The sequence below is a fragment of the Microtus oregoni genome, unplaced genomic scaffold (genome assembly GCF_018167655.1).
Source record: "Microtus oregoni isolate MIOR12 unplaced genomic scaffold, Mior012 000047F_ref0000412, whole genome shotgun sequence".
Lineage (NCBI taxonomy): Eukaryota > Metazoa > Chordata > Mammalia > Rodentia > Cricetidae > Microtus > Microtus oregoni.
In genome coordinates, this window is record NW_024543221.1 from 12602409 (window position 1) to 12616148 (window position 13740).

The 13740-nt window shown below is 42.0% G+C and overlaps 1 protein-coding gene across 1 annotated transcript in view; it reads left to right on the forward strand.

The window, feature by feature from the left end:
- Ush2a (usherin) overlaps nucleotides 1-13740 on the forward strand; it is a 669744-nt gene that overhangs the window by 449623 nt on the left and 206381 nt on the right. The window contains 6 exon segments of the mRNA XM_041635252.1: nucleotides 2807-3037; nucleotides 3040-3090; nucleotides 3093-3360; nucleotides 5505-5529; nucleotides 7388-7698; nucleotides 8590-8712. Of these exon segments, the coding sequence (XP_041491186.1) occupies nucleotides 2807-3037; nucleotides 3040-3090; nucleotides 3093-3360; nucleotides 5505-5529; nucleotides 7388-7698; nucleotides 8590-8712 (1009 nt within the window).

Consider the following 13740-nt stretch of genomic DNA (forward strand, 5'->3'; position numbering starts at 1 on the left):
GACCAGAGAGGAGACTCAGTTCCTGGCTCCAGGGAGCTGTGCTCTAGACTGTTACACCCGCTGAGAGAGCTGTTGCCTTAAGTCTCCAGCACTGGGCGGCTGAGCTGTGTGCCTGCCAGACTTCCCCATCTCCCCTCGAGTGACAGCGGCATTGACAACATGTTCTAGTCCACATTGATTTTACAGTTAAGGAGCTGATCGTGATGTATAGGGATTTTACGAATTCAGCTGAGAGGCCGACTTTTGCCTTTTATCATTCCATTAAACTTTTATAACCATCTTTTTCATGTCATTTCACCCATGAATTCTTACTTTAGAGAGTGATAGCTACTGCGGCGAGCGTAACTTTCCTCGTGTTCACGGCTTTTTATTGTATTAGCCAACTACCCCAATTATAGTTATTACTCATGTTTTACATAATTGTGGTGACCCTTTCAACTGAGCAGTAGCAGGACAGTTGGTTTGTATATAGAATTAGATGATCCTGCTTATCATTTCAAAGCTCCAAATTGAACGAGTGCCAGAAGTCAGGTTTTAACACTTGCCTAGCCAAAGGAGCTAATTAAGCTTACTTCTGTTCCTTCTGTTCCTCTCCAGGATGCGTTAGAGGACTTTCTGCAGAGGAAGCAGGGAGTGTGCTGGGCTTTCCCGAGAGAGAAGCTAATAAGATGTATTCTGGCTCTGGGGGTGTGTGGTGGGGGTATCATGAAATTGAAATTGAATGTCTCCTCTTCCCAAGATAAGAGGTCGTCTTTAAGGAAGGGCTGTGTTCTGTGGGAGTTTGAAGTGTAAGTAAGTCCGACTCATTATCATGGATGTTTTACCTATCACACCATCAGCGTCTTCAGGAGAAATAAAAGGCTGCATTCTCATCACAGAGAACAAACTGCATCCTTGTTGGTGCTTTTCCCTGAAGAAGCTCCGCAGTGTGATAGCTCACAGAGGAGGGAATCATTATGCGAGACCCTGATGAAAACCCGCTGGAAAACATTCTGGCTTTTTAAAGCATTTATTATTCTTTAGTGAGGAGAGGGGGTGAGGTAGGTTAGGCTAAAGACTCGAATCTCCACAGTTGATTTTACAAGCTCCCATATCAGAGGGTTTTTTTTTTTTTTAGATTGCAAAACATTTAGAGCTTGTAAGACGCTCAGATTTTTCTGGGAATAACTAAACATGCATGGCATGGCCAGCTAAGAAAGGAGCCGTATCCCCATGTTGGTATGATAATTGCTTCTGAACCATGCACTGGCGAGGCGAGAAGAAATGTCACCGACGGCTTTCAAGTGAAGGCTAACAACAGGCCAGCCTGGGGAATGCCCACACCAACGTCACCATGATGCTAGGCTTTCTCTCCCCACAAAGGGTGGGTGACCAGATTGTCAAAAATAGCTTGATTTTAGGTCCCTTCACAAAACGAATTTTGATTCTATCATCAGCACTTCAGTTGGTGACTAAAACGTAGCCCATTCTGTTTGGAAACATCCCTTACATAGCTATTGCCACAGCCACTGGCTTCACAAGTCTATGGCTACCTTTAACACTTAGCCCTCAGTGGGATACTGAATCGCACATTCACACTCAAATCAATGCTGTTTTAAACAATTACTAAATCCAACTATATCTTTTTAAAAGATTTTCAATAAAATCTAATGTTCACAGAAAAAAAAATCTCATAAATGCCAAAATTGCTGTGGGCAGAAAAGAGGGCTATAGTATTTTTTTTTTTGATCTGTTGTAGCAATTTATAGATCTCAGGCCATGGTTTATAAGAATGCTAAACGTCCCGGAATTACAGCTGTTACTGATCAGTGATTGAGCCAGATTTGTGTTATTGCGCCATGTTCCTGCTTGTACCTAGAGAGCAGTAAAGCCGCGATATAATAAAAAGCACCTGCATTTTAAATGAAATTTCAATTGAAAAACTTAACAGCCCTTCAAATTGCAGAATTTAACGCAGCCCAGTAAAGCTTAAATAACACTTTGCCTGCGCGGGCTGAGGGGATTCGCATTCAAGGTGACTTGATTGTGTCGCATGGTGAAATTATTTACAATTAAGGAATTTCTCTGGAGGGCTGCAGAGTGCCTGCTGCCCCCCACCACCACCTCTGCAGGCATATGGTGGGCCTTTTTCAGTATTCATGGGGCCTCCCGAACCTTTATGATAATTGAATCAGTTAGAGTGCTGAGTGGGGCAGACGTAAAACCCGTTAACCTAAAGGTCAGATCTGTGCGTTGTTTATTTATCAGCAGGTGAAGGAGCTGGATCGTCGTCAGCTCTGTCACAGGCACAGTAAAAAATCACCGATAATATTAACAGGGAGTAGATAAATCGCAAAACATGGATTAGCATGATAAACAGAGGCAGCATCCTATGGAATGTATGATGAGGAATGCTGTCAACGGGTCTGTTACCGTAGTGATGTTGGTTAGAATCAGGACTGGGGACCCAGGGGGCAAAATGTGGCCGCAGCCTTCTCGAACTTTGGTTAAACTGTCAGCTTGTGTGTTTTTCTTCTAATGCCTTGATTTAAAATAATTGTAAAAGTCCTTTTGATATTTTTTCAGCATTAGCTCTAATGAAGAGAAATGGTTTTGCTGGGTCTATGATAGGAAGAAAAGGGCAGCGTCAGCTCAGTCACATTCAACAAGTATTTCTCATACCATCGTGGGAGGGCAGTCTTGCTCATCTGTGCGCCCTTTCCCTGTTTGCCTCTTGTCTCCACCAAGTGCTTGTTCATTTGAGTTTTACTGTTGAGGATACACGAGGTTTGTAAGATCCGTGACTTCCTGGATGTGTTCTTTACAGGGCCTGGGCCAGTAGATCCTCCAGTTCTTATGGACGTGAACTCGAGAGTGAAGTCAATCGTTTGGCAGCAGCCCGTAAAGCGAGATAGGACTATTACCCATTATCGTATGTACTGGCATGGCCGTCTGTACTTCATGGCCTCGGGGTATCAGTTCCAGGTGGAAGCCTGTACCTCCAAAGGGTGTTCCAAGTCACCAGAGTCTCAGACTGTGTGGACACTCCCAGGAACACCGAAGGTATCCCAAGCCCAGAGCTGTTTCCAGACACTCCAACATCTGTCATTGTATCTGGCAATCCCCCAGCAACCCCAGTGACTTTACTGAAAACTTTACAATCGAGAGACGAGTCAAAGGGAAAGAGGAAATTAGGAGCCTGTCACCTCTCTCGAGAAGTCATGCCATGAAATTTATTGACAAGGATCCTACCCTCAGCCCTTGGACACCATATGAATACCGGGTTCTGGGGAGCTCTCTTAATGGAGGCACAAGAAGCAGCGGCTGGGTAGAAGTTTCAAAAATACCCTCCCGGCCTGCAGGAGTGCAGCTGCCCAGGGTGCATTGCTGGGACCAGATGCAGTCAGGTAAGCCATTGGGCGCAGGAGTGCAGCTGCCCAGGGTGCATTGCTGGGACCAGATGCAGTCAGGTAAGCCATTGGGCATTCTGGCTTCGCTCGGTCCTACAGATGTAGGGACTTACCCTGTGTGCACTCTGTGTCTGACAGAGCCATCTACTGACAAGACTAACACATTCATTGTCTGAGGCAATTGCTGCAGAAACTGGCTTTCTGGCCTTTAGCCCAAACTATCTGGAATTCAATGTCAGTTTTTCATTTCTCCCTGAATCCCCTTAATTATATTGTTGAGAGACTGCTATTTGCCTCGCACACATGAACTACTTTGATACCACTGTGGGATGCTTAGCCTCAGGACCACGTCATATTTAAACAGATCGGGAAATGAGGAGCGATGTGGAGACTAATGGAAGCGCCGAGAAGCAGATTAACAAACAAAAGCTCTGCGCGCGCATATTCCGTGCTCTTTTGGAAAAGAAAATCAAAGAGTTGAAATAATGGGAAAAGAAATTAAGAAAATAGCATATTGCTGGGATATCCAGAAAGCTCAATTATTGGCCTCATTCTTTGGGGATTGAACTCTAGAGGATGGGATAACTACCATTGTTTTGGCTGGCATACAAACTTCATTCAAGGGAAATTAGTGTAACCAAACAGGAGGGAGTTTTGCAGCTTAGAAGCCTCTTTTGTGTAAATACACACATGCTTCCATGGATCCAGCCTTGTACCATTGCCAAAAGCCTCGGTACAGTGGCTTGCTCACCAGAGCACAAAGCAGAGGGCATTTGCATAACAGCAAAGTTCGTCTGTCGGAATTATTGCTTGGATCCAGGCTGAGTTCTCTCTTGCCAGCGAAAGGCAGGCACTCGATGACGCTAGATAATTTAACTTTTTGAAGAAAATTCATTTAACCCACAAACTAGAAGTGACCATTTAGCAATTTTTTTATTTAGTCTTTGAAAATTGAACACCCAAAATAATCTTAAGTATCTTTGACCCGAGAATTGTTAAAGCAATGCAATTTTGATGAAAAACAAGTAAAGCATATGGAATTCTATTGATGTAACATTAATTTAATTTTTACATGTAGCATATATGATAATCTATGAACTCGAAAAATTATAAGAACTTGTCTTCAGTCAACGAAAAAAAAAGAAAAGAAAGGAAACAAACAAACCCAGAATCAGTGATCATTCCAGAACTGCCTTACCTCTCTGAAGAGTTCTGCGGGGCGGGTTTTGGTGCAGCGTTGATAGATGGCATGCGGCATGGCACCCACAGTCCCTTCACAGAGGCAGCAGCTACACTTCAAATGTTCTTCTGATTCTTTCTGCCAAAATTTTAAAAATTAGACATCACTGATTGTAGAATATCAAAAAAGAAAAAAATAAATGTGTGCGTGATTTCAGAAGCTAACAGTGAGCCAGTCTGCTTGAGTGGGTCAACACCCCAGGATGCCAATATCTGGAAGGAGTTAGTCAGCCTTTATTTCCCCTCTAGGGCCATGACACTTTCATCTAGGAAAGGGAGTAGGGTGTCCATGTCCTATCGGATTGGTAGGGAAGTTTAGATCAGCTTGTCTAAGGGAGCTGAATCCCATGGGTCATCACCTCAGGCCCAAGAGAACCATGGAAACCCTAGGTCAAGTTTTGATTTGTTTTGTTGTTTTTTTTTTTTTGTGTGTGTGTGTGAGTATTTTTGATTGGTTCGTTGGTTTTTCAAGACTGGGTTATTCTGTGTAACAGCTCAGGCTCTCCTGGAACTCAATTTGTAAACCAGACTGGCCTTGAACTCAAAGAGACCTACCTGCCTCTGCTTTCCATGTTCTGGGATTATAGGTGCACACCACTACATATGGGCCCCAAGTTTTTAGAAAGATCTTGAAACACAGAGGTATGACAGCCAAGTAGTGCCTTTGGCCATCAATTCCCATTATTTAATTAGGAAAAATGAGGAATTCTGGACTTAATCTAGTGTTTCATGATATATATTTAAATGTTCAAAGAACACAGTTTCGTGTTAGTATTATTGGCTCACACTGTACTTGGGAATATCTTAAAACTTTACCCAAGTGTATTTTCTAGTGAGATTTCTCCTTAGTAAGCAGAGGGATGACTTGTATTCAAGCCATGTCACCAGCCCTGCTATCTCTGTGCAATGCCACCCGCAGGAGCTACTGCCCAACAGGGGCAGCAAGGGAAGTACCAAAGTGAGCCAACTAAAAGACAATTACAGAGTAGCACATTGCTAGGTAGAAAGTGAGCCAAATCTAAGAGAGTCCTGTATGAGGGTGATACAATTGAAGCCTTACCCCGGCTTCTGTGGCAATTTAGTGACTTAATGAAACCCGGTCACAAATGTACAAGAAGTTGAGGATGCGATTCGGGGGTAGAGGGCTTACCTGAAATGTGCGAGGCTCTGAGCTTAATACTTGACTACTAAAAACAATTGCTCATGGCTTGGTAAAGACATAAGTATTAAGGGAAACTGAGGGCATGGTAGGTCTAACTCATATTCTCAAAATCTAACCATCAGGAAAACTCCAAGTAATTATATTATGTGAAAAAATGAACTCTGTGTACTTCCCTGTGGCACTTAATTTCCTGAGAAGACTCTTTCCTTCTTGAAGGGTGGTAGACAGTGTCTACTAAGACTGAAAAGAATAGTTCAATAAAGGTATAGAATAATTTCATATTTGAATATCAATCTAAAACTTCTGAATAAAATGTTAGCAAATTGAATTAAGCAGAAGATCAAAAGAATAATCTAATGGGACAAATTTGATCCAATTCCAAAAATGGAAGTTCAATGTCCTGCTGTCTCTCATCATGCCTCTTACACTAACCAATTAAGGAGAAAGCCTGTAGTTTTTTAACCCAAAAGGGTTGAAGCGACTGGAGATGGCTCAGCAGTTAAGAGCTCTTACTATTCTTGCAAAGGACTCCAGTTCCCAGCACCCACATCAGGCAGCCCATAATTGCTTAAAACTCCGTTTCCATGGGGTCCAATACAACCTGGTCTCCTTGGGCACCTGACACATGGGGTGTACAGAAGCTCACACAGGCAAGCCCAAAATGACAACAATCATTTTAAATGACCTCATCAGATTTGAAAGCCATTTCTTAATGAAATAATTAAGCAGTGTAAAATCAGATTTAAAAGAAGGATTTCAAACAGGATTCAGCCAATGTACAGATTGCCATGGTAAAACACTTAGAATAACTGAGAAATAAAATAAAGTGCAGAAATCACCAAAGTATGTATCTGTGCAGCAGCAACAAACTTTCTATTATAGAGCCATCAGGGGCCTCTAACCTTGAACCTTAGTCCACCAAGCTCTAGTAAACTGTAGAGAGAAATGTCGCATCTGGTATGATGGAATTTATAAGATGTTATTCTGTTTTCTGATGTGAAACTTGTTCAAACAGAGCGACCCTTTGAAGTTTTAAAAGCTTTCTACATGTTCTTATCCTGAGACTAGAATGTATTATTGCTTCATTTGTTAAAATGTACACCAGCTTCAGGAATTCAATTGTGAATGTCAGAACATACAAATAATGGCCACCCATCCCAGCCTTTGTAAAACAACCTCTTTAACCCACAAGGTAAAATTAGGAGCTCTGAGTTCAATGTAACTGAGTTATAAACATGCAAACTTTCAAGTCCTCATGCTGCCCTAATGCATGTGGGTGTGTGAATTTCCTCCGTGTGCTTGCTCTGTGTCCTGTGCAGCCAAGGCAGAGATGGATCGCCAGGATGGGTATTAGTCTGATGGTTCTATAAAGCATCACAGCTAAAAGTCAAGCCCAGGAAGCACCTCCCACTGGGTTCCTAGCATTCAGCTCATGGTCCCCAGTCCTTCCTTATTGTCTAGTGCATGGGGTTAAGTTGAATGTGGACCTTCAGAAAATGACTTTGAGGCAAAGGAGGCAGGCAAAACTCTAGACTCTGTGAACATCACTGCTCTGTTCCTGTGTTGTCACACTGATGCTCCTGGTCTTTTATTTCAGGTCACTTGGAAAGCCCCATTCCTCCAGAACGGAGACATACTGAGCTATGAGATCTGCATGCCAGACCCTCTCATCACGATCCCTAACAGAACCTCATCTCATCTCTTTCACTAATTACTTGATCACAATTGCTGTGCTTGCTCCAGAGGGAATGGGTACCTACGAGGGTGCACGGAGAGTCTCCCTACCTCTGTCACCTCCCATCCAGCCCTGCCTCAGGAACTGGCCCCATCGTCTTTGATTCCACTAAGCAAATCTTGTGTTGGGATTTCTTGGCAGCCACCATTCAAGCCAAATGGACCAAATTTGAGGTAGAAGAGAAAGGACTTTCCTCTGCAGTTTGTTTTAGCTTTGTCATTCTAAGAAGTAAGGAGGCAGGGTTTCACTAACATCTCAACATAAAATTAATGCCATCTAGATATTTACATACTCCTACAAACTCATAATAACCACACAATATCCCTCTGTTCTTAACATTTGTATAATAGCACATTGTATTAAGGGATTTCTTTGACTAAGAGTGAGCATCATATCGAGACAAACTAAAATCCTTAAAACATTTCTCTCATAGCTAATATTTCCCCTCATTGTTTTTCTCTTTTCAAAAACTAATTTTATTCTGCTTGGCCGCTCTGGCGTGTGTTCTGTGTAACATGGTAGGACAGTGGTGTCTCTGAATTATGAAGTTAACCATGCAGTCATTTCCATATCACCACTGTCTAGAGACTTAGGAAGAGTATTCCCTTCTCGAAAAAAAGATGGAAGCCAAGAACTGTGATTCTGAAATAGCTCTACAGCCACCAGAACTGAATACATGGCATAGGAAACAGAGTGGATAATATCATCATTGTTTATAAAATTTTAATGGAGTCTTAGGAAATCATTAACTTGATAAGATTTTTATAGTCCTACTTTGTGTGAAACTTGCAACAGATCTTGAGCAAATCTGACACAGAAATCTAAACTGTTTCCATCCCACTGGTGATCAAAACATGTGAGTCTATGTGATAATTTGCAATTAGCAGACTATATGACAGCTAAACCAGGAAGAAAAAGTGTTTATCTGGAAATATTTCATAATTGCACTAGGGTATTATTTCTGCTTTCATGCATGCGTCATATACATGCCACTAAGCTATCTGAATCTCAGTAATAATGTTCGTTGAGACAATCATGATATTCCTGCTTGTCTTCTGTTTTAGATATGAGCTTCTGAGACGCAAAATCCAGCAGCCACTTGCTTCAAATCCCCCAGAAGATTTAAATCTGTGGCACAATATTTATTCAGGAACTCAGTGGTTTTACAAAGATAAGAGTCTTAGCAGGTGAGATTACAAAAACTATAAAAACAAATACTGGCATTTAGTTTGGGGTGTGTGGAGTAGTTCAAGGTACCCCAGAGTGTTCGTAGTGTGAACCTGTTATCAGTCACACGGTAGAATATGTTCAGTTATTATCTGTGGCATTTATCATTGAAGTATAGCCGAGGCGTGTTGAGTGTTTGCCATCTCAACTGTGTGCTTGCAATAAGTCTTTCAAGTCAAACTTGGCGATGTGTGAGCCCCAACCTATTGCCTTTGTCACATCTCTATCTAGACATGAAACTTAGTAATGGAATTTGGAAGAATTGAATACACCCGGAACTGTGGAAATCAGTGGGTGCCTCCCATATTCACCTGTGTTTAGGGGATAGCGGGTTGTAAGTCACTGAATTAGTGAGACTTGAAAGAGTTGAATCTAGAGTTTAAAACTAAACCATGGGCCAGTAGGTGATAGCCGCCAAAACAATACTACATGATAGAGTTAGATCTAAGTACTCTTTGATCTCTTGCTAAGGAACCAGCTTTATGAGCTGAGACAAACCCTTCACCATCTCTGGGGCTCCAACTATATCATCTGCCATTCCCTAGATCCAATTATTTCTCCATTTTCTTGGTCCAGGCAATGTGTTGAAGTTTCAAAATATGTGGACTATTGTCTGAGCCCCACTACCAACCGTCCCTCATCCCTCCAGCTTCTGTGTCCCAGACTCTCTCACTGTGCTCACGAAGAACAATGTGAAGAATTCCCATCTCTGATCCTTTCCTCATCAGGCCCCTTCCGTTCATCAGTATCACCTACACTTTAGGTCTTGGCTTAGAAAGTTCTTCCTCCAGGAAGCTGCCTGTCCCCACTCTTGCTGGTCTGAATATGAGCTGAAATAAACATTCCCATGGCAGCTATCTCTAGAAGGATTGTGCAGATAAACAAAAATGTGGTGTGGGATCTAAGTAGCTACATGAGGCTAATTGTCCAGGATTTTTTGTCCCCACAAGGAAATTTGATTTGGAGGTTTCTGTTTTTATTCAAGGAGTCAAGCGGCTGGAGTCTAAGCTCAGGTGGCAGACTGCTTGTCTGACTTGCTGAAAGTCACAGGTTCAGTCCCATGTAAGAAGAATATACAGGGTCTACAGGCAGGTAGCAATAAGAGGGCCAGAAGTTCAAGGTCATCTTCAGTTACCTAATAATTGCTTACACTCTCATAAACAACTTGGGGTTAAAACTCAGGATGTGTTTTCCATTTCTTAACATTCAAAACATATGGCCCAGTCATCTTAATATGAGACTTTTCCTTTTATTTTTTTTATTAGTCCACCCCTGTCTGCACAAAGTGGGCCGTCCATCTTGCCATTCGGAGAGGAAGCTGGGAATTAGCCCTCCCATGGGCTCGGGTTTTTCCTGATAAAGGGATGAGTGCACACATTGCTTGCACAGGGGCTACTTCATCTGCCATGATAGCAGCCAGGACTTCCCTTCTTACAGGTGATTCACAGCTCCCAGCATACTAAGAAAGGACCAATGTTGTCCCCTATATTGTGACACCATAATGAACCTTTCCCCTGGACCTACCTAGGTTCCCTTGGAATCTGGGGAATTACCTTCGGGACCACTGCAAATCCTTGGCCCCATAGATAATAAAAACCATGGATGCTAAAGTCGTGGATATGAAATTATGAAGTATTAGCTAGCATAGAGCTGATCACAGGCTGGCATAGGCTTCAGTCATCCCTGCACTGTTTACAATGCTCAGACCAGTGTGAAGGCAGATAGATGTTACACTGCGTTGTTTAGGGAACAAAAAAATGGTTCAGTACCAGATGCTGTTATTTTTCTAAATATTTCCTGTTCATGGTTGGTTGAATCTGAGGCTATGGAACCCTGGGGCACAGAAGGCTGACTTTGTTTATCCTATTGATTTATCCATTTGACTGTTTTTTTGTAGTTCTTAATTGAATCCATCTTCTTTTGGAAGGCATACATAATTGCCTATTCTCCCCAAATTTCTCTGTTCCCACTTTGCGCCTATTTACATAAATAAGTAGAGCACTGAAGTGTTTTATCGCATCTTTTTAAAACATTTTTATTTTATATGTATGGGTGTTTTGCTTGCATGGATGTTTGTGCACCACATGCATACAGTACCCATGGAGTCCAGAAGAGGGCACTAGGTCTCCTAGAACTACAGTCACAGCTGGTTGTAAGTCACCATGGGGTTGTTGGGAATCAAACCCAGGTCATCAGGAAGAGCAACCAGTGTTTTAACCCCTAAGCCTTCTCTACAGTCACCCCACCACACCCATCTTGTTTCATTTTTATCATTATAGACATATTTAGAACAGTGTTGAAGTGAAAATTCTTCTGATACAAAATGTGCAGCAAAGAATGTCTGGGCTTCCCTTTATAAATAGTTATGACATTGAAAAGAAGTCGGAGTTACTGCCTTGTTCAAGTGGTCTGTTTACTAAATGTGTATGTTGATATAGAGAAAAAGAGTCTAGACAGCAATGGCATAGTTTTCTATGCAATTTTTATATCCTGAAATTCAAGACTCCCTCATAGTAATTTTGTCTTCTATATCGTATTATAGAATGCAGGTCATCAAGCCAGTTATCTACATAATTTAATTCAAACAAAAGTACTTTTTGTCTTTGTAATTATCTTAGGGCAGGGGTCATTTGTTAGTGCATCTCCTTGTTCCCACAAGCATGCCAAGGGCTGAGACTCAGCTGAGGCCTCTCAGAACCATTGAGAGAGGAGAGAGAGAGAGAGAGAGAGAGAGAGAGAGAGAGAGAGAGAGAGAGACTATCCAAGCAAGCTTTTGTTTGTGGCAGAGATGACATAGACTCAGTATGGGAAGCAGCTAACCTGACCGACTCTTCAAGGGCATTGTTTATAGTGATAAGAATATTGAAACTTGAATTCTGTTGGGATGTCAATAAAGTTGACACAGATTTGATTCTGATGAAAACAACCCAAGTCAGTCTCAGCTATATTGAAGAAGACTTTTATCAGTTAGCCAGAGGCATCAGAGCTTTTCAATGTACACATTTTGACCCAAAATATCTTTCACTGGACCAATGCTTCCACCAGACTAAATACCACGTGACATCAAAAGCTAGACCAAATCACACCTCCTCATTGGTGAGGTTAAACTTTATGGTCTCACTCGTTTGCATCCAACGAGAAAAGGGAAAAAGTAAATTTTAGGTAAACAGAGTCTAAATTTTCTCATTTCAAAACACTCTCATGGGGGTGGAGGTCAACTCATTAAGTAAAGCCCTTGTTTTACAAATGTGAGGACCAGATATAGATTCCCCAGAGTCCGTGCATAAACCAGGTGCGGCAGCCTTTGCCTGCAGTCCTAGCACAAGAGAGACAAGAGAAAAGAATCCCTAGGATATGCTGACCAGATAATCTAGACAGACCAAAGAGTTCCAATGAGCAACCCTATCTCAAAAATTAAGGTGGAGAGGAACTGAGAAAGGCACCAACTCCCATTTCTGGACTCCTCAGCCCCCATCCCCTGGGTCCACATGCTTACATAAACAACAGAAAGCATGTCCCTCAGAGCTCACACTGGCTTTGGCTCTAAGAGAACAGACGGCAAGTTCCTTATTCTTTGGATCGAGACTGCTAGACTGTTGGAAATAAGGTTTGAATAAATGAATGAATTGGAGTGGCATTGCTCACTATGGCAAATACTATTTGTTTTCAGTCTATTTTACTCAAAAACTGCTTTGAGATTCAGTAGGGATCATTTTTCTGTTGGACATGAATATGTTTGTGTCTGACCTGCCAAATCACATGTGCCCTGAAATCTGTGAGGGTGACTGATTTGGGAACTATGAACACCTGTTTGTCCCCACAAGTAACTGAGAGATAAGCAGATGGAGCCTGCGTCAACTAGACAGAATCTAATGGGCGCTTTTTTTTTTCCCAACTAAACAGAATTTTTTTTTATTTGAGTTCGAATAGCTGGACCTTGAACTGAGAATTTTTCCACAAATTCTTAACCTGTGCTGTTTTGCACAGAGGAAAATATCATCATCGTATGTGTCACCTAAGAGTCTTCATTTGCTATTGGAGCAGGGGTCTTCTGGGATAGGTCTTGCTGTGGGTACATGGTACCAACTGACCTACCATTCTATTTAGGGAAGCTTTATGTTGTTGAGTGGAATGCCCGTTTGGCACCACCCGTTAAGTTCACTACAAAGACAGTGCAGATAGTGAATAGAAAAGCTACTTTCGGACAGCTAACTCATCCTTCTGTATGTGTAGGGCTGAAATATGAGCCACAGAGATATGTAGACAAGTTATAGGAATATACCATTACGAAGTAAAGTTTGCTTTTGTTGTAGACAAAGAGATGGCTCAGGGATTAAAAACGTGGAGCCTTCTTGCAGAGGAGCTGAGTTAGGTTCTCAGTACCCGTGTTAGATACCTCACATCCTCCTGTAACTTCAGATCTGTGGGGGCCAACTCCTCCTCCTAAGGTACAGCACCTGTGTTCATTTCTGCATACACACACACACACACACACACACACACACACACACATATACAGGGTTAAAAACACAGACATGAAATACAGGGATTTAACTTTTTTAAATTATGTTTTTGCCTTAAAAACTGCACATTTTAGTTTTTCATTTAGTAGGAAAGAGATTTTTAGTACAAGTTAGAGAGATGTGGCACTGAAGAGACAGCTCAGCAGGAAAGAGCACTGATTGCTCTGACAGAGGACCTAAGTTTGTTTCTCAGCCTCCATGTCAGGGTGCCCAGAAATGCCTGTATCTCCAACTCCTGGGGATCCCATGCCCTCTTCTGGCCTCTGAGGACACCTGAAAACACACATATATTGAAAATCTTCACAATTCTTTTTTAAAGTTGGAGAAATGATAAAGGGCAAACATGTGGTGTCACATGAATGCACACTGACCTCTCAGATAAGTGAAGCAATGGGTATTCGAAAGACCGAGTCCTCAGAAGACACAGAGAGGTTCCCTGAGCACAGACAGTTGTTCTGCAAACCT